Raw genomic sequence first — 22,516 nt, forward strand, 5'->3', positions numbered from 1 at the left:
TACCATCACAAGTAACTATGATAATGGGGATACGAATTCCAATTATCAATCCTTGCTAAGACTTTTTCTTAATTATTGTTTTATTTTCTTGTTATTTACATTCCTTGTTCCACATTTCAAAAACCCAAAAAGATACAATCTCATAACCAATTATAAGTACACTTCCTTGTAATTCCTTGAGAGACGACCCGAGGTTTAAATACTTCGGTTAATTTTTATTGGGTTTGTTTTAGTGACAAACAAATTAAATTTGATTGAGGTTGAATTGTCGGTTTAGAACTATACTTACAACGCGATTATTTTTGTGAAAAATTTTTACCGACGATTTTTCCCCCGTCACATCACAGCACACTTCAAATGGTTTGTGCGGTTCCAACAAAATCAAAATAGGTGCTGAAGTTAATTTCTCCTTCAAAGCTTGAAAGCTCTCCTCACACTCCGCTGTCCACACAAACGATACCTCCTTCCGGGTTAAGTTAGTCAGTGGTAATGCAATTTGAGAAAATCTCTTAATGAATCTTCGGTAATATCCGGCCAAACTCAAGAAACTCCTAACTTCTGTTACCATCGTCGGCCTCTCCCATTCCATCACCGCCTCTACTTTTGAAGGATCCACGCTATTCCGCCCTTACTTACTATGTGGCCTAAGAACTTCACCTCTTCCTTCCAAAACTTACACTTAGATAATTTCGCATACAATTTACGCTCTTTCAGGATTTGCAACACAATTCTCAAGTGCTCTTCATGTTCTTTTGCTGTCTTTGAGTAAACTAAAATGTCATTTATGAATACTACCATGAATTTGTCCAAAAAAGAACGAAATACTTTGTTTATGTAATATATGAACACAGCAGGTGCATTCATCAACCCAACGGACATCACTGGAAACCCGTAGTGTCCATAGCGTGTCCTAAATACAGTTTTCGGAATATCATCCTCTTTCACCCTAATCTGATAGTAGTCAGATCTTAAATCAATTTTTGAAAACACTCCAGCTCCTTGCAACTAATCCATTAAGTTATCTATCCTCGGCAACGGATACTTATTTTTCACAGTCACTTTGTTCAACTGTCGGTAATCTACACAGAGTCGCATTCCTCCATCTTTCTTCTTCACCAATAAAACTGGCGCTCCCCACGGAGATACACTCGGTCGAATGAACATCTTGTTCAGAAGCTCTTCCAACTGAGTCTTTAATTCCACCAGCTCTATCGGAGCCATTTTGTACGGCATAATCGACTCTGGTCCGACTCCTAGCACCAAGTCAATCGCAAATTCAATTTCTCTTTAAGGCGAAAATTAGGAAAAATCTTCAGGAAATACTCCAGGAAAATCTCTAACTACCGGAATTTGATCTAACTTTTGTTCATCACCTAACGAGGTCGCAGCCAAAAGTATATAACCCTGACACTCTTTCCCACTACAATTCACCAACACTGAGTTCAGGTAATAACCCTCAGCTGTCACTGCTCCTCCTTCTCCTTCTGGCATAAACTGAATCGATCGCTCAAAGCAATTTAACAATACTCGATTCTTTAACAACCAATCAAATTCCAAAATTATTTCCAACATAACCATTGGCAAACAGATTAAATCATGAACAAATTCTCTATCCTCAATCTTGAAAGATACTTCCCTACAATCTAATTTAGTCACGACCGTCTGATACGGGGTATGCACATGCAAATCAAAAGCTAATTTTGACATTTTTAATCTTAGTTCCTCAACTTTATCAGATGCAATAAACGAATGCGAAGCTCCAGTATCATACAATGCAACCAATATTTTCTCACCAATTAAACAGTTACCTCTCATCAAAGGATCAGCCTTAGCAGCATTACTGGCATTCACAGCAAACACCCGACCTTGTTGTTGATTCCAATCCATATTTAGATTCCTTCCACGAGGGCAATCCTTTGCCATGTGTCCAGACAATCTGCATGTAAAGCATCCACCTATACCCAGCTTGCAAGAATCATAAGGATGAAAACACCCGCAACGGTTACAAATTGAATCCAGAGAAGTCTTACTCTGTTTACCTCTTTCTTTGGCATGGAACATAGGCACTCTAATAGAAAAATCCATGGAGTTGGTGGATACCATGATAAGGAGAAAGATTAACATCATGTGCCTACAAGAAAAAAATTTGTTGGTGTGAACGCTAGGGAGTTTGATACTTCCGATTTCAAACTTTGGTATACAAGAAAGATGAAGAATAGGAATGGTGTATGTGTTATTATGGATAAGCAGTGGAAGAAGGACGTAGTGGATGTTAAGAGGGTGGAAACTCTGATTATCTCTATCAAACTTGTGGTGAAGGGGGTACTCTTCATGTGGTTAGCGCCTATGCCCTGCAAGTGGGTACGGACAAGCAACGCAAGATATTGGTCCAAGACATACCTTCGGGAGATAAGATTTTTTTAGGAGGAGATTTAAATGGCCATGTTGGAAGAGAAGTTATTGGGTATGGAAGTATTCACGGAGGTCATGGTTTTGGGGTGGTCAATACCGAGGGTAAAACTATTTTGGAATTTTTCTCAACCTTTGACCTTCTCATAGAAAATACATGTTTTAAAAAGAGAGACAAACATCTTATAACCTATAGGAGTGGCATGACAAGCTCTCAAATCGACTTTTTCTTGAGGAGAGTCGACCAAAAATTTTGTATTAATTGTAAAATTATTCCGAGAGAGAGTTTAACAACACAACATAGTATGCTCGTAATGGATTTTTGCGTTGAGAGAAAGTTGAGGAAAAGACATCATACGAAGAACCCAAGGACGAGGTGGTGACGGATGAAAGGTGAGGAACAAAGAAGCTTTCTAAGACGGGTAGGAGAAAAGGCAAAGTGGGAAAGGGATAGAAGCGCGGAGGAGATGTAGAGGGAGATGGCATAGGTTATTAGAAGAACAAAAAAAGAAAGTTTTTATGAATCTAGAGTGATAGGATGAAGAGATAAGGAGTCCTGGTGGTGGAATGCGAGTGTACAAGAAATGATAAAGACAAAAAGGGTGTGCTTTAAAGAGTGGTTTTTGTGCCGCAATGTAGATAATTAGGAAAAATATAAGGTGGCTAAGAAAGAGACAAAAGTGGTTGTAAATGAAGCAAGAACAAGAGCATATGAGGGTCTCTACCAGTGTTTAGACACGAAGGAAGGAGAAAAAGGTATATATAGAATCGCAAAGAACCGTGAAAGAAGAACGAGAGACTTGGATTAGGTTAAGTATATAAAGGATAAAGACAGAGAGGTTTTGGCTCAAAGTGGAAGAGTTATTTATGAGAAGATCAATGAAAGGTTGAAGAGCTATTTCTACGATTTATTTAATGAATGATAGTAGACTCTTTCGAGCCTTGGTCGGTTATGCACGAGGGAAGAAGATCAAAACTTTGACTACTATCGAAGAATTTGAGACTTCGAGGTAAAAGAGGTTCTAAAGCGGATGAAAAATGGCAGGACAATAGGATCCGATAATATTCCTATTGAAGTTTGTAAAGTCCTTGGAGAGAAAGGCATCAATTGGTTAACCAAGCTTTTTAATGAGATTTTAAGGTCAAAGAAGATGCCAGATAAGTGGAGAAAAAATACTTTGGTACCTATCTATAAGAATAAAAGGGATATACAGAGTTGCAAAAACTATAGAGGGAACAAGCTCATGGGTCATACCATAAAGTTATGGGAAAGGGTAATAGAATGGAGGCTGAGACAAGAGACACAAGTAACAGAGAACTAATTTAGTTTTTTGCTAGGCAGATCCACTACTAAAGAGCTACATACCTATTAAAAAAAATGATGGAGAGGTATCGTAATAATAAAAGGGATCTACATATAGTATTTATTAATTTGAAAAAAAGCATACGATATGGGGTCAATGGAGGTTTATGGAAGGTTTTGGAAAGGAAGAGAGTAAGGATCACATGTATTCGTGCAATTAAAGACATGTATGATGCGGCTAGAACTAGTGTAAAGACTAAAGGTGATGTGACAGAAGAATTTTCTATTGGTATAGGATTACGCCAAGGATCATCCTTAAGTCCATACATTTTTACATTAGTCTTGGAGGTACTCATAGAGCATATCCAAGAGCCTATGCCATGGTGCATGTTTTTTGCAGATGATATCGTCCTTATGGAAGAGTGAATAAAAGACCTAAATAAGAAGTTGGATTTGTGGAGAAAAGCTCTAGAAGTGTACGGTCTGTGCATAAGCCGTAGCAAGATGAAATATATGGAATGTAAGTTCGGCTCCCAATGGAAAAATCCTAATACAGAGGTGAAGATTGGAGAAAACATTCTATGAAAGGTTAAAAGTTTTAAGTATCTTGGGTGCATCATACAAGATAATGGAGAGATTGAACAAGATGTAAATCATAGGATTCAAGCAGGTTGGTTAAAATGGCAGAGTGCGTTTGGTTTTATATGTCACAAAAAAGTTCTTTTAAAACTTAAAGGTAAATTCTATCGCACTGCTATCAAACCGGATATGCTTTATGGTACAGAGTATTGGATGGCCAAAGAGGAGCACAAAGATATAAGAGAGAGAGTTGCAATAGCTTCTATTGTGAAAAAGATGGTAGAATCACGTCTCAAGTGGTCTGGACATATGAGAAGAAGACCGACAGAGCACCCAATTAGGAGGGTAGATGAGATAGAAAATGGAAAAGAGATGAAAGACAGAGGAAGACCTAGGAAGACTATCCATGAGGTGGTCAAATGAGGTCTACATGTAAACGGTCTCTTTGTAAACATGATACATGACAGAAATCAATGACATCTTTAAATCCATGTAGTCGACTCCATCTAGTGGGATAAGATTTTGTTGTCGTTGTCGTATGTATACATATATATTAATTATACTAAAATATATTTAAGTCACATAGATCAATTATTTTTTTTATTATGATTATTTTCTTTTGAGTCCACAATCTTTCAATAGTTCTTTTATTCTATTAGTATCAAGTACGTATAATAATCTTCATAAAGCATAATAGTTTTCTTATTTATATATACATATATATTAAGCGTGTAATTAATAGTTTCTTTATTCTTATAATATTTTATTTTATTTCAATAATTTTAAATATTTTATTATTTATAAATACATATCATATTAATTATAAGTAAATATATTTAAGTTACATATATTAATTATTTCTTGATTATAATTAATTTTTTATAATTAATAGTTATTTTATTCTTAGAATATATATATTTTTTGATTATGATTATATATATATATATATTTGAGCCTACAATTATTCAAAAAAAATTTTTATTTCTTATTATTAATATTAGTGTACGTGTAATATTCACAAATCATGGCAATCTTTATTAATTATGGTAATCTTCATACATTGCTATTAGACATAAATTTGTATGAAATTAGTGGTATAATAGGAATAATAAAATTATAAATAGTATTATGATTACTTAAAATAATATTAATTATAATTGTGTATTTATTTAATAGTAATAATGATAGAATTGATATGCTTTAAGATAGAAAAATAAATTTTTAATTAATGTTAAATTAATTTAATATATTTTAATTATAGTAAAAAATTTCAGCTATTAACATATTTTTTTATTCCCATGATTATTTCTTTATATATATTAGACAACTAAATTTTATCCTAATACTATTTATTATAGGTTATTATGAGATTATACATGTAATTAATATATATATAAGGGTTAAGTTCAATTTTGGTCCCCAACGTAGAGGTCGAAAATCGGAATCGTCCCTAACTTTTTTTTTGCTACAAAATGGTCCCCAAAGTTTCAGTTTGTTTTAAAATCGTCCTTCGGACCAAAATGTCCCTATCCCTTCTTCCCCAAAATTATGCAAAGCACCAGCAGAAACATAAGCATAAGCACCACCACCACCACCACACCTGCCACCACCACACCCGCCGCCACCACCACCACCACCACACCCGCCACCACCCACCACCTACCATCATCATCATCATTATCATCATCATCATCATCATCAAAAAATCAACATCATCATCATCATCCTCATCAAACCTAGAACTCAGATTCAGAATTCAAACTCAGACAAACAAAAACTCAACTCAGAAAATCATCATCAAGAACCCAGAATCAACAACAACAATACTCCAAATTTAAATTTCAACAACAACAATGTTCCACAATAAATTTTACAAAAAATCCAGAAATTTCACAAAAAATCCAATTCACAAAATTCACAGAAGAAGAAGAAGAAGAAGAAGCGGCGGGTATGGCGGTGGGTCGGCGGAAAGAAGAAGAAGAAGAAGAAGAAGAAGAAGAAGAAGAAGAAGAAGAAGAAGAAGAAGAAGAAGAATCGGTGGGTATGGCGGTGGTGAAGCAGGGGAGGCTGCGGCGGGCGGTGGTACGGCGGGTATGGCAAAAGAAGAAGAAGAAAAAGAAGAGGCGGCGGCGAGCGGTGGTGCGGCGGGTATGGCGGAAGAAGAAGAAGAAGAAGAAGAGGTGGTGGCGGCGGCGGCGGGCGGACAGTGGTGGTGCACTCGTCCCCCTTCTCTCCCCCCTCCTCCCTCTCCCCCTTGTCGCGCCCTCCCCCCCCTCTCCCCCCTTTGTCGCGCCCCCCTCTCTTTCTCACCCCACCTCCGTCTGTACCCTTTCTTTCCTTTTTTATTTATTTATTTTATATTTATTTTATTTTATTTTATAATTTTTTAATGAGGGATAATTTGGTAATAAAAAAAATAAAATTGGTAAAAAGGACGATTTTAAAACAAACTGAAATTTTGGGGACCATTTTGTAACAAAAAAAAGTTAGGGACGATTCCGATTTTCGACCTCTACGTTGGGGACCAAAATTGAACTTAACCCTATATATAATTATACGTTAATAAAATTTTAACCCAATAATCTTATTAATTACACATTAATAAAATTTTAACCCAACTAGATATATTATTCGACATCTAAAATTTTTAATAAATACTATTATTAATAAAATTTTAACACAACTCTCAACTATTTTATTATTTATTTATAATAATTTTACATAATTGATTAAAATAATTATCATATCAAAGATATTATTTATTATTAGCAAATTTTTTAACTTAACTATTTGATTTTTTTTGTTATATTGAGAGCAAATAAGAATAAAAATAAATTTAAAAAGAAAAAAATTCATATAATAAAATTAAAAAAAAACATATCAAAAAATAATAGTCGTAATATATGAATTGAGGCAAGAATTTAAATTTTCTAAAACTAATTTAATCAAATACTAATATTAGAACTAAATTATTTAAATAATATTTAAGCTATTCTAATCCTTAGACACATATAGATTAGAATCATTCTCGTAACGACACTTAATTGAAACAATGTCATCTACTCGAACATTTAGAATCCATGTAAATGCAGACCATCCAATTGTTAAATAAGCTTCATCATTCACCATCCATGTAATACGACACAGTATAGAATAGCCAAATCGAGAAACTAAATTTGACCTTTATTCCTATCAATGGCATTGCATTGATGCATCGGAAGGCCGGTAGTTTCTGAAAAAAAAAGTCACAAATTGTTATAAAATTATTTTTATTACGAAAAGCTTAAAAGAAGAAAATTTAAATACAACACCAATCTTTAAAATTGTATCTCCAAGGTTGACGTAATTCTAGCAAAATTGAATCTAAATTGAGAAAATTCAATCTTATTATTATATCCTCAACTTCGAAGATTTTCGTGCAGGTGTAAAAAATATGGAGGGGATGGAATTTGTCCTTAGCCTACAAAGCTCCTTGAAAGCAGTTGCTCGATAGACGAAAAGAATAAGGTTGAGTAAGAATAATTATCAAATTATCAAAAGAATAATAATAAATGGCTACATAAAAAACATATCAGAAAAAATTATAACTTGTACCTTAAAAGGATCAGCTTCGATGAAAAACGAAAAATACATTCTTATTCTATGAAACAGTCAAGGAAGAATAATAAATTGAAAAATTAAACAAAATAATTTGGCTCTCAGACTTAGACTCATGAACCACAAAAGAAACACTATATATAACCTTTATTAGCACGAAATTAATTATAGAAATTAATTCTTGATATCAATATTAATTTGCCAATATTTAATACACACGTGCATTATAGAGCATTTTAAGAAAGCTATTTATGTTAAAATTATATTTATGGTAATTAGAATAATAAATTTACGTTTAATTTTTTATTATTAATATCAATATTAATTTGTCATCAATTATGTTTGATTAAAAATTATATTATAATGATAAGAATGATTGATAATTAATATAATTAGAATGATTGAAATATTAATAATCGACAATTAGTCTAATTATGCGTTAAATGCTGATTTTCATATATAATTATAAAGAAGATATTTTCTTAAAATAAATTGAGAAGAAAGAGGTATGCATACTGGCACTAGAACACGCCACATCAGCATTCATTTTTGGAGTCAGAATGCTACCCGTTGTAGAATAATATAATGATTAGTATCTTTGGTAGATATTTGAGATGGATAAGAATGGATCACTAAATAGTAGAAAACAAGTTTTCACTACAAGAAGAATACTGAATACCGTCAAATTTACCGTAAGATTTAGTTGTCAAATTCGTAAGGTCAAATCATTACTGACAGATTTTTATTTTTTACGGTAAATTCGTCAGTAATATTTGGAGGAAAAATGGGAAAAATAGGCTCGAAATTTGACATGGAATTTGTAACACCCTCACTACCATAATGTCACGCTTTCGGCTACGCCACTCTGATAACTCGGGTATTACGACAACTTCTAAACTTAATAACAAAATATGAGCCTTTGACTCAAAACCGTGTCGTTATTTTATTTGAAAAAAACCGGAAAATACTTTTACAAAAAAAAAAAAAAACAAACAAGTATATGCGTAAACAAAACTTCTTACTCAAGTAACTTATACATATTATATACATACAAATCATACAACTCTAATCCCTCTTACAAAAATTATAATATTAATAGCGAGAAAAAAATAATAATAACTAAACTAATAGGGTTAAGTACTGAAATCGTCCCTAAGGTAAGGGGTGAAAATCAAAATCGTCCCTGGCCTTTTTTTGTTATTAAAATCATCCCCAACGTTACAAAACGTTATAAAATCGTCCTTTTGTCCATAAATAAAATTTTTTGAACAATTTTGCCCTTAAACAAAAATTAAAAAGCCTCTCCACCTTCACCACTACCCTCTGCATTATCATCACCATCACCATCACCATCGCTACACCATAACCACCAACAATCCAGCAACACCAACAACAACAATAAAAAATAAATCAACAAAAATTTTAAATTAAACAATTCAGCAATCATCAACTATAATTTCAGATTCAAAATTAGCAACAACATAAATTAAAAAATTAAAAAAAACTGAAATGTTCTTCAAAAAAAAAAAGAAGAAGAAGAAGAAGAGAGAAAGAGAACAACGCGAAGAAACTGGGAACAAGAACTCAAAAAATAGAAGCAACGGATTAATTTTGAGTTAACCAACATGATCTCACTAACGAAGCTATTATCCACTGCCACCAAAAATAGCCTTGAGCTTCTTCACTTCAGAAAGATCAAGTAACGTAGTCTTGGTGATCAAATCAGAATTCAAGTTGCTACCAAACAACGCAACATCAAGAACAGACATCATCACCATTCATATATAACAAAAGCCTCATCATTCTCCTCTTCACCTTCCTCACCCCACCACCACCCCCACTATCATCATTAACACCGGAACCCACCACCACCCCCACCTCAGAAAATCATAACTCAGAATAATCAACAAATTCACTTTGAACAATAATCAACAAATTCAGCAACAACAATATTCTAAATTTAAGCCAAATCACAAAAAATTAAATTATAGATATTCTATAACAAATTTCACTAAAAATTCAGAAATTCTACAACAAAAATTCAGTTCAAAGAAGAAGAAGAAGAAGAAGAAGAAGGCGGTGAGGGCGAGGAGGAGGAACCGTGGCGGATCACAAGAAGAAGAAGAAGAAGAAGAAGAAGAAGAAGAAGAAGAAGAAGAAGAAGAAGAAGAAGAAGAAGAAGAAGAAGAAGAAGAAGAAGAAGGAGGAACAATGGCGGATCACAGGCGGCAGGACGGCGGTGTGGCAGTGCGACGGGGCGGCGGTATAGCGGTGCAACGGTGCGGCTTTCCCTTTCCTCCCCCTCCCCCCACCCCCCCACAACGGCGGCCTTGGAGGTGGTGACGCTCTCCTCGGTGGCTCACTCCCTCTCTCGCGCTGTCTCTCTTCTCGGCTCAACTCTAATTCGCGACGGCACTCTCTCTCTCTCTTCCCTTTGATGGCGACGATGACAAGTAAGGCAGCTGGGCATGGAGGCGGCGGCACTGGACACGGCCTCTCTCTCTTTCCTTCTCAGCTCTCCGTCACTCTCTCCCTCAAGCCCTCACCGTTTCTTTCTTTCTTTCTTTTTGTTTCCTAAAGCCGTTTCTCTCTATATCTTTCCTTTCTTTTTTATTTATTTTATTTTATAATTATATTTATTTTATTTTATAATTTTTTTAATGAGGGGTAGTTTGGTAATAAAAAAATAAAATTGGTAAAAAGGATGATTTTAAAGCGTTTTTGAACATTGAGGATGATTTTAATAAGAAAAAAAGGTCGGGGACGATTTTGATTTTCGCCCCTTACCTTAGGGACGATTTCAGTACTTAACCCAAACTAATACATCCATATCGCATAAGTTAAACTAAAAAAAAACTCTTCATAAGCGTCTTCATCCGTTTCCTAAAAAGAGGAGTCTATAGGAAGTGAGAACATCATCCTCGAAAGGGTTCTCAGTAGAGAATTTTTAAGAATTATAGTAAGAAGATATTGTAATTAAAACTATTTTCAAAATATAGTGATTATCAACTTATTATTTAAATCTAAAATTGTATTTCTCTTACAAAAATTCCATGTAAAATAACTTTTTAACCAAAACTTATCACTAATCCAGTCAATCATGGCCTCCGGCCCAAACATAATCAAATCTCGGCCTCTGGCTCAAATCAAAACAATTTACCATCGATTTAATCTCAACAGAATCAATCACAAACCAAACAAATCCAAGGCAAACACATATACAGAACAGTTACAGCAAGTATCACAGTTACCAGTTAAAGAGATTTAATCAAATAAGCAAACTAAAACACTTAAGCACACCCAAACAAAGCACACAAATGCAACATGATGCATGTCTATCCCTAACGCAGGTAATGAGCTCATTTTTCAGTTTCAACCCACACTCGACGCAATCCGACTCGCAAGTCAGATAAGGCATTCCAGCGGCATAACCTTTGCAAGGTTCCAAACCTTTGCAGGTATTGATTCTCCAGCTGAAGTATGCCGAACATGACCTCTGCAAGTACTTGCAGGCATTGATTCTCCAGCTGAAGCATGTGGCCCTTTCTCCTGGAAGCCATTCCATATACACGGGCATCCCCACACAATCATTCACACATAAAGCCCACGGCTTAACATTTTTACATCAGCACCTTAACTATTTACTTTCCGTCACCCTCTCGTAACCTTTTAATCATTTCATAAATCACACGTGCCATGTTCTTTTTTCCCCTTCTTTCTTCTTCTTAACAAACCGAACTCAAATCATAACTTAAAACAAAATCTCTCCTTCAAAAGATTGAATTTAAAACATCAAACTTTTCTTAATAAATCGAATTGAAAATAAGACTCTTTTCGTAATAAATCGAAAACAAATAATATTCTTAAATTAGATTTGCTTGTAAATAGCGCTTTAAACAAAGTCTTAGAGTTTTATAAAAATTTCGGCAGCATTTTCTCTAAAACTGGGACTTTTGCCACCCTTCAAGGGTCCCAACTAAAACATTTCTCAAACTAATTCCAATATCAGAAATCATCTTCAAACTCAATTCATGACCAACAATTCAAACCAATTCCAATGTTAAAAATCATTTCCAATAAATCACCAAAGTCCATTCCTAATATCCCAAATCATTTCAAATGTCGATTCATTTTCAATATCCAATTAATCCCAAACCAAAAAATCATTTTACATAGTATTTAATCAAACCAATGTTCCAACTCAATAATTAGAAACAGTCACAATTCACTCATCATCATAATAACCTTAAACCAAATACAAAATCCAACTAAGCATCTTCAATCAATCAATAAACCATCCAAACTAGCATTTACATTCATTCCAGGCAACTCAATTCAATTCCTAAAACTTGCGAAATCATAAAAATATATTTTTCATATTAATATCCACTTAAAATAATTCTTAGTAGTAAATTAAGTTTAAGAAATTGTCCCTACCTCAGTTAATCGAACCAACACGTTATAGAAAACCTTTTACCCTCGGCCCGAAAACAACGGCGTCAACTTTGACTATGTTCTGTAGCAGTAACAGCCACAAGGGCACCAGCTAACGATAATAACTCAATCCTGACATAAAATCGTCGTGCAAAACTCAATAATCCATAACAAAACAGCGACAAAGAGAGGTTTTCAAAGCAAAAGATTTACTGTACCAAGAAAGAAACTAGGAACGGAGCAGCCGCAGCACCAGCAGCGAACTCCGGCGATGTAAACGCTGCTCCCGGCGGCCATACATGGTGGCAACAACCACGGCGACAGCAGCAGTAGATCCCCAATCGCATTTTCTCTCTCCTCTTAGAGCTATCTCTCTCTCCTCGAGTTCCTCAGCATTGGCGGCAATGGGGGTTGTTACAGAATTTACTGATAGAATTTTTCACCGGTAAACCCAATTAGTGGAATGTTGTATTTTGCTGACCTGCAATGGGTTACCGTCGAATTTATCTGCTAGTAAATCCTATGGTTACAAGCTCTAAAATTCAAAGCGTGAACCCTCTCCCTCTTCATTTCGAATCCCCCTCTCTCTCTCTCTCTCTCTCTCTCTCTCTTTATTTTCTCTTCTCCCACACTCTCTCTAACCCTCTTCCCACCTCCGATAGCCTTACCGCCACCGGCAGCCCCTCTGTAGCCCACACCGCCTCTTCTCCCCTCACCCTCTGCAACCCACTCTCTCTCGAACCCTCTCCCACTTTTTCCAGTCCTCCAACATCCTCCCGTCGCCGCTGTTATCGCTGCTACTGTCGGTACTATCATCGCTACTATTGCCGTTACTATCATCGTCGCTGCCCCTTTCTCTGTTCTCTTCTCTACTCTTGCATTCTAGGATCTTCTTTATTTTAATGTTAATTTCAATCTTTGTTTTAGTTATCATTAGTATTATTATAGGTTTTAGTTGTTAATTAGTATTATACTCGAATTAGATTTAATTTTTAATTTTAGAGGATTTGGGTTGTTAAGATATGTTAGATTTAAAGTATTAGGTTTTAAGTTGTTGAAAAGTGTCTGGAATTGTGAATGAATTGATCGTAAAATTATGTTTGGATATTTTGCTGGAAATGTTGTGAATTACTGCAGCTAGTATATTGTTAATGTTAAGTTCTTTTCAATTAGAGTTAAAAGAATGCTTGGTTATGCTATTTGATATGTTTGATGCTTTTTAATGCCAAGTGTTCGATAATATGCCTCTTGTAAACTTACTTTCATTTACTGCATATCACACTTTAAAACTTCACTTTTGCACAAATTCACCATGAATTGTTGTTGTCTTTTGTATGTGTATTTAGTAGGTTAAGTATGATTTTGGTCTCTAAGGTATAGGCCAAAAAGTTTTTCGTCTCCAACCTTTTTTGCATACAAATCGTCCCTAAGGTTCAGCTAAGTTTTAAAATCATCATTATTACTAAAATTTTAAAATTTTGGACCAAATTACTCCTAACAAAGAGTTATAAAATAAAATAAAAGAAAAAATAAGAGAAAGGGAGCCAAGGAGAAGGGAAGAAGAAGAAGAAGAAGGTAAGGACAAAGAAAGGGAACCACAAGGAACCACGGGGGAGGGAAGAAGAAGAAGAAGAAGAAGAAGGGGGAACTGTTGCTCCTCGCCGCTCGCCTCTGTTCTTCGCTAGTCGCCATTGCTCCTTGCTCGCCGCTGCTCCTAGCCCGTTGCCGCTTCTCCTCGTCGCTCGTTGTTGATCCTCATTGCTAGCCGCTGCTCCGTCGTTGCTGCTGCTTTGCATCCTCATCGCTGCTCCTCACTAGGGTTCTAATTCTGCTTTTGATTTGTTGATTTTGTTAATTATATTGTTGATTCTTCTGCTTCCATTTCTTTGGTTAATTACATTGTTGATTTGTTGATTTTGTTAATCACATTGGTTCTAATTCTAATTCCATTGTTGTTGATTCTGATTCTATTCTAATTCCATTTTTCTTCAGCTTCTATTTCTTCTGTTTCTTCTAATTTTGAATAGAGAAGAAAAATATTTCTGCTTCTGCTTCTGTTTCTACTGTGATGGAAAAGAAAAAGAATAAAAACATAGTATTTTTGTGAAGAAGAAGAAGGATATTTTAGTCCAAAGGATGATTTAAAACTAAGTTAAATCTTAGGGACGATTTTGTATGCAAAAAAAGGTTAGGGATGAAAAAAATTTTGGCCTATATCTTAGGGACCAAAATTATATTTAACCCTAATATTTTTAGATTTGGTGAATGTAATTGAGTTTTGACTGATGTTGTGGATTGAGGTTAGTTACATTTGTAGGAACCGTAAAGGTGGACATATGTCCAATTTTAGGGGAAGGTTATGTCAGTATTTTTTGAAATAATATAATTGTTGAAAGATTTTTTTGTGTTGTATATGCTGATTAGTGTTAATTGGTATTCTCTTTAGGGATATGACAACAGGTAGAAGAGGTATCACAAGTCGGCCTTTTGGTCGTGGTAGAGGGAGGGTTTTCATCGGTACACCAGGGACTTCTCAGTCATCGCTTTCTACCCCGACTACCCCGTCGACCCCTGTAATGTCACAGGCAGGTCCACTGTACTAGCAGTTCATCATGGTCCCAAAACCCAACTGCGTGACTCCTTCTGACACCCCCTCCAACTCCAGCGATAGAAATCGCAGCACTAAAATCCTCTAAAGCATCACAACCGGATTTCCCTCCACCACCGCCCATTATACGGATGAGGATTTGGCCTAACGGTATGTCGATGTGAGTACTATTTTAATGTCTTTTATTTCACAATCTATTTTGAATTTGTTAAGCTTTATCTGTTTGCTAATCTTAAGTTTTTCATTAATAGGTTTGCACCAAACAACAATGCATGTACACAGAAGCTCTCCAATGTGATTAAGTCCATGTACGACAACCGGTCGTTGAGCTACACAAAGATCCCTGCTAAGACCAGAGAATGATGGTTTCAGAAGTGGACGGTAAGAACCCATATTGTTGAATTAACTGTATTTGAGCTGTATTTTAATGTTGTTGGATTACTTTGTGCAGGAAAAATTTATATGGGATAGGAAACATGATCCCATGATCAGGAATATCTATGACCACCGGATAGCTAGACGACTTCAGTAGATGATACATGACGTTCGTGAAGGGCGTGGCCACCCCCACGATTTGGATTCGTCCAGATATTAAAAGGGCACTAGACAACCATTTTAGTACTGGTGAGGGGTTTAAGCATCGCCATCTGATGAACAAAGCTACTTGGGCATCACCGAGGTCGTCGAAGTATACGGGTGGGTCGGCGACTTTCATGAAGATGAAGAGCAGACTGGTATGTAGTTTGCTAATCTTTGTTAATTATTACCTAAGTTAATTGTTAGTTGATTTATTTTATTACTTAGTTTCAATATGTGTATTCTAAGTCATTGGAGCGTGAGGTGATATAGGCGGAGGTCTTCAAGTATATCCATACTTTGAAGGCCAATGACGAACTGATTTTCTATCGGTAAAGAAATTCACAAATATAATCGCGTTGTAAGTATAGCTCCTAAACCAACAGAAAATCTTTTCATACAAACGTTTGGTTGTCACAAGTAACAAACTCAATAAAATTTATAAACCGAAGTATTCAAACCTCGGGTCGTCTTCTCAAGGAATTGCAGTGAAGTATGATTTATTATTGGTTATGAAAAAACAGTGTTTTTGGGTTTCAAAAGGTTTGAACAAGGAAAATAAATTGCAGGAATTAATAAATTAATATCTAATAAAACTCTTGGCAAGGTATGAAAATTTGGAAGTCCTATCCTAGTTATCCTTATCAATGGTGATGAGAATTGAGTTTTAATCCCACTTAGTTAACCTTTACTAAAGCAAAGGAAAGTCAAGTGAACTAATTAGTTAGATCCTCAAGTCCTAGCCAACTCCTAAGAAAGGACTAGAGTTATCGGAATTCAATTCAATTAGCAAAAATAACAATTATCAATCACGATGAGTTTGATCACTCAAGAGTCTACAATTAATCAATTAAAGCCAAGAATATAAAAAGCTAAATAAGAATCATAAATCTGAAATACCTCAATTTATATTAAATAAAGAAAATCCTAACATGAATGGTTCATAAGCCAATTTGGCAACATAAGTAATTAACAAATAAAAGCATTAAAGTATCTGAAAGTAAAAGAGAAATATAAAGTAAAAGGAATATTGAACCTGAGAGGAAAGTGAAATCCTAAATCCTTTAAGAGGAATCCTAATCCTAAAACCTAAGAGAGAGGAGAGAACCTCTCTCTCTAAAAACTACATCTAAATTATGAAAAGTGAATATGAATGTTGTATATGTTGTTTGATGAATGGATGTATTCCTCCACTTTATAGCCTCTAATCTGTGTTTTCCGGGCCGAAAACTGGGTCAAAAACAGCCCAGAAATTACCCCCAGCAATTTCTAGTACGTACAGGTCGCGGCAAGGTGACGCGGAGGCGTCGTCCACGCGTTCGCGCAGATTGGGTTTTTGCCAGGCCACGCGTCCGCGTGATCCACGCGTTTGTGTCACCTGGCTTCGAGGCAGCTATGGCAAATTATATATCATTGCGAAGCTCCGGACGTTATCTTTCCAGCGCAACTAGAACCATCTCATTTGGACCTTTGTAACTCAAGTTATGACTGTTTGAGTGCGAAGAGGTCAGGCTGGACAGCTTAGCAATTTCTTCAACTTCTTGTATTCCTTCCATTTTTGCATGCTTCCTTTCCATCCTCTGAGTCATCCTGCCCTGTAATCTCTGAAATCACTTAACACACATATCAAGGCATCAAATAGTAATAAGAGAAGATTAAACATATCAAAATTAAGACCAAAGAAGCATGTTTTCAATCATAGCACAAAATCAGGAAGGAAAACGTAAACTCATGCAAATCATATGAATAAATGTATGAAAGATTGATAAAATCCACTCAATTGAGTACAAGATAAACCATAAAATAGTGGTTTATCAACCTCTCCACACTTAAACATTAGCATGTCCTCATGCTAAGCTCAAGAGAAGCTATAAGGGAGTGAAGAGGAATGGTAGAATGTATGAAATGCAACCTATCTATATGAATGCAACTACATGCAGAATGTTTCTACCTACTTGGTTAAAAATAAATAAGTCCTCCAAGACAAATATGAATCAAATTCCACTAATTCAAATTACACAATAAAAGACAAGTAAACTTGTAAGAAGATAGCTCATGAAAGCAGGGAACATAGAATTAAGCACTGAACCCTTACTGGTAGTGTATATCACTCTAACTCTCAAGTGTCTAGGGTCAATCACTCTACTCTTCCCTAGTCATGCTTTCTCAACCTTGTTCTTCATCTAACCAATAAACAAATATTTAGTATACCAATGCAAACATCATGAGGTCTTTTCAGGGTTGTAATGGAGTTGAGGTAAAGGTAAGGATATATATATATATATATATAAGGCTAAGTGAGCTAACAAAGTGAATCCTTGATTAGTCTAAGATCTCACCTAACATATACATACTTTATATAATTTAAAATGCTTTACCTAGCTACCCAAATTTTTTCCACTTTTGTATTACATGCTCATGTATCAAACTTATTTTTGAATTTTGTCCCATGTGCATTGATCCTTTTTATTTTGCATTTGGGCTAATTCATATATATTTTTTTGTATCCCCTTATTTAATTACTTAAATTTTTTTTAATGCACATGGTAATTTAATTATTTTGATTTCACATGAGCATGCTTCCCAAATTTTCAAATAACTTATTCAATTTAATTCCCTTTTTTTTTTCTATCATTCCCATGTTCCCATAAAATTTTTCATACTTAAATTATACACAATATCTATCTTAAGCTAACCAAGGATTCAACTTGGGATTTTTAATTTGTTTTTCTGCTTAAGGCTAGTAATGTGGTTATAAAACAGAAGGGGATTAAAAAGCTCAAAGTGGCTGATGAGCGGATAATTTATACGCTATTTTGGCATTGTTTTTAGTATGTTTTTAGTAGGATCTAGTTACTTTTAGGGATGTTTTCATTAGTTTTTATGTTAAATTCACATTTCTGGACTTTACTATGAGTTTGTGTATTTTTCTGTGATTTCAGGTATTTTCTGGCTGAAATTGATGGACTTGAGCAAAAATCAGATTCAGAGGTTGAAGAAGGACTGCTGATGCTGTTGGATTCTGACCTCCCTGCACTCAAAATGGATTTTCTGGAGCTACAGAACTCGAAATGGCGCGCTTCCAATTGCGTTGGAAAGTAGACATCCAAGGCTTTTCAGAAATATATAATAGTCCATACTTTTGCCAAGAATAGACGACGCAAACTGGCGTTAAACACCAGCTCTCTGCCCAATTCTGGCGTCCAGCGCCAGAAAAGGATCCAAAACCAGAGTTGAACGCCCAAACTGGCACCAAAACTGGCGTTCAACTCCAAGGAGGACCTCTACACGTGCAACACTCAAAGCTCAGTCCAAGCACACACCAAGTGGGCCCCGGAAGTGGATTTATGCATCAATTACTTACTTCTGTAAACCCTAGTAGCTAGTTTATTATAAATAGGACATTTCACTATTGTATTCGACATCTTTGGATTATCTTTTGATCCTTTGATCATCTTTGGATCTTTGGACGCCTGGTTCTCAGATCAGAGGGGCTGGCCATTCGGCCATGCCTGGACTTTCACTTATGTAATTTTAACGGTAGAGTTTCTACACTCCATAGATTAAGGTGTGGAGCTCTGCTGTTCCTCAAAGATTAATGCAAAGTACTACTGTTTTCTATTCAATTCATCTTATTTCGCTTCTAAGATATTCATTCGCACTTCAACCTGAATGTGATGAACGTGACAATCATCAGCATTCCCTATGAACGCGTGCCTGACAACCACTCCCGTTCTACATTAGATTGAATGAGTATCTCTTAGATCTCTTAATCGGAATCTTCGTGGTGTAAGCTAGAATGATGGCGGCATTCAAGAGAATCCGGAAGGTCTAAACCTTGTCTGTGGTATTCCGAGTAGGATTCAATGATTGAATGACCGTGACGAGCTTCAAACTCGCGATTGCCGGGCGTAGTGACAGACGCAAAAGGATAGTAAATCCTATTCCAGCATGATCGAGAACCGACAGATGAATAGCCGTGCCGTGACAGGGTGCGTTGACCATTTTCACTGAGAGGATAAGATGAAACCATTGACAAGGGTGATGCCTCCAGACGATTAGCCGTGCCGTGACAGGGCATTTGGATCATTTTCCCGAGAGAAGACCGAAAGTAGCCATTGACAATGGTGATGTATCACATAAAGCCAGCCATGGAAAGGAGTAAGACTGATTGGATGAAGATAGCAGGAAAGCAGAGGTTCAGAGGAACGAAAGCATCTCTATTCGCTTATCTGAAATTCTCACCAATGAATTACATAAGTATTTCTATCCTTTATTATTTATCTTTTAATTATCTAATCCAATCACATTTAACCCTACCTGACTGAGATTTGCAAGGTGACCATAGCTTGCTTCATACCAACAATCTCCGTGGGATTCGACCCTTACTCACGTAAGGTATTACTTGGACGACCCAGTGCACTTGCTGGTTAGTTGTGCGAAGTTGTGAACCATGGTATTGGCATCATGTTTTTGGCGCCATTACCAGGGAAAGAAAGAGCGATGAATTTTACATAATCAAAGTGTAATCACAATTTCTGCGCACCAAGTTTTTGGCGCCGTTGCCGGAGATTGTTCGAGTTTGGACAACTGACGGTTCATCTTGTTGTTCAGATTAGGTAATTTTCTTTTTGTTTTCTTTTCAAAAAATTTTTCAAAAATATTTTAAAATTTTCCCCCTTGTTTTCAAAAAAAAAATTTAAAATAAAAATATTTTCAAAAATTTTATAATTTTATTCAAAATTTTTAAGAATGAATTCCAGTGTTTCATGAAGCATGTGAAGCCTGGCTAGCTGCAAAGCCATGTCTAAATTCTTTTGGACTGAGGCTTCCAAACCATCAGCATAGAGGCAAGTTACATATTTGATAAGTAATGGACAGTATATTCTGATATCTTGCTGAAGCTTGGCTGGCCATTGGCCATGTCTAGTGTTTTGGACCGGAGCTTTCATTGAAAGCTTGGCTGGCTAGTGAGCCATGTCTAATTCCTGGACTGAAGCTTTAGACTAACATGGCAAGATTCCTGGAATTCATATTAAAAATTTTGGAATCCTTAATTTTTTTCTTTTACAAATAATTTTCGAAAAAAAAAATTTTGAAAATCATAAAAATCAAAAATATTTTTTGTGTTTCTTGTTTGAGTTTTGAGTCATGTTATAAGTTTGATGTCAATTGCATGTGCATCTTGCATTTTTTTTCTTCGAAAATTTTCATGCATTCATAGTGTTCTTCATGATCTTCAAGTTGTTCTTGGTAAGTCTTCTTGTTTGATCTTTGCATTTGCATGTTTTGTGTCTTTTCTTGTTTTTCATATGCATTCTTGAATTCTTAGTGTCTAAGCATTAAAGAATTCTAAGTTTGGTGTCTTGTATGTTTTCCTTGCATCAAAAACTTTTCAAAAATATGTTCTTGGTGTTCATCTTAACATTCATAGTGTTCTTGGTGTTCATCTTGACATTCATAGCATTCTTGCATGCATCACATGTTTTGATCTAAAATTCTCATGCATTGCATCATTTTTCTTGTTTTTCTCTCTCTTCATTAAAAATTCAAAAAGCAAAAAATATCTTTCCCTTTTTCTCTCTCATAAATTCGAAAATTAGATTTGACTTTTTCAAAAATTTTTAAAATCTAGTTGTTTTTATGAGTCAAATCAAATTTTCAATTTAAAAATCTTTTCTTTTTCAAAATCTTTTTCAAAAATCAAATCTTTTTCAATTTTCTTAGTTATTTTCGAAAATTCTAAAAACATTTTTCAAAAATATTTTTCTTATTTTTGTATCAAATTTTCGAAAATAACATCACCAATTAATATTTTGATTCAAAAATTTCAAGTTTATTACTTACTTGTTAAGAAAGTTTCAAACTTTAAGTTCTAGAATCATATCTTGTGATTTCTTGTGAATCAAGTCATTAATTGTGATTTTAAAAATCAAATCTTTTTCAAAATTAATTTCAATCATATCTTTTCAAAAATATCTTCTTATCTTTTTCAAAAATTTGATTTCAAAATATCTTTTCTAACTTCCTAACTCCTTATCTTTTCAAAATTTGTTTCAACTAACTAACTAACTTTTTGTTTGTTTCTTATCTTTTTCAAAACTACCTAACTAACTCTCTTTCTCTAATTTTCGAAAATATCCCCCCTTTTTCAAAATTTCTTTTTAATTAACTAATTATTTCAATTTTTAAATCTTAATTTTCGAAAATTACTAACCTTTTTCAAAAACTATTTTCAAAAATCACTAACTCTTTTTCAAAAATTATTTTCGAAATTTTCCCTCTCTCATCTTATTTTATTTATTTATTCATTTACTAACATCTCATCTCACATCTCTGCCCTCCTCACAGTTGTGTTTCTTTCTTTACATCACATTCTTTGTCTCCCTCTTTTCTTCCACTCACAAAGGGATCCCTATACTGTGGTATAAAGGATCTCTATTATTATTATTTTTCTGTGCCCTCTTCTTTGTCATATGAGCAGGAGCAAGGACAAGAACATTCTTGTTGAAGCAGATCCAGAACCTGAAAGGACTCTGAAGAGAAAATTAAGAGAAGCTAAATTACAACAATCCAGAGATAACCTTTCAGAAATTTTCGAACAGGAAGAGGAGATGGCAGCCGAAAATAATAATAATGTAAGGAAGATGCTTGGTGACTTTACTGCACCAAATTCCAATTTACATGGAAGAAGCATCTCCATTCCTGCCATTGGAGCAAACAACTTTGAGCTGAAACCTCAATTAGTTTCTCTGATGCAGCAGAACTGCAAGTTTCATGGACTTCCATTTGAAGATCCTTTTCAGTTCTTAACTGAATTCTTGCAGATCTGTGATACTGTTAAGACTAATGGAGTAAATCCTGAAGTCTACAGGCTCATGCTTTTCCCATTTGCTATAAGAGACAGAGCTAGAATATGGTTAGACTCTCAACCTAAAGACAGCCTGAACTCTTGGGATAAGCTGGTCATGGCTTTCTTAGCCAAGTTCTTTCCTCCTCAAAAGCTGAGC

At 35.1% G+C, this 22,516-nt stretch overlaps 1 protein-coding gene across 1 annotated transcript; it reads right to left on the reverse strand.

The window, feature by feature from the left end:
* Positions 1-1,299: 1,299 nt before the first annotated feature.
* LOC148549782 (uncharacterized) lies at positions 1,300-2,103 on the reverse strand. The gene has a single exon (XM_088495782.1). The coding sequence runs from the start codon at positions 2,101-2,103 to the stop codon at positions 1,300-1,302; it is 804 nt and encodes a 267-aa protein (XP_088351908.1).
* Positions 2,104-22,516: the final 20,413 nt, after the last annotated feature.

This window comes from Arachis ipaensis, chromosome B8, assembly GCF_059453495.1.
Source record: "Arachis ipaensis isolate K30076 ecotype BB chromosome B8, ASM5945349v1, whole genome shotgun sequence".
In the NCBI taxonomy this organism is placed as follows: Eukaryota; Viridiplantae; Streptophyta; class Magnoliopsida; order Fabales; family Fabaceae; genus Arachis; species Arachis ipaensis.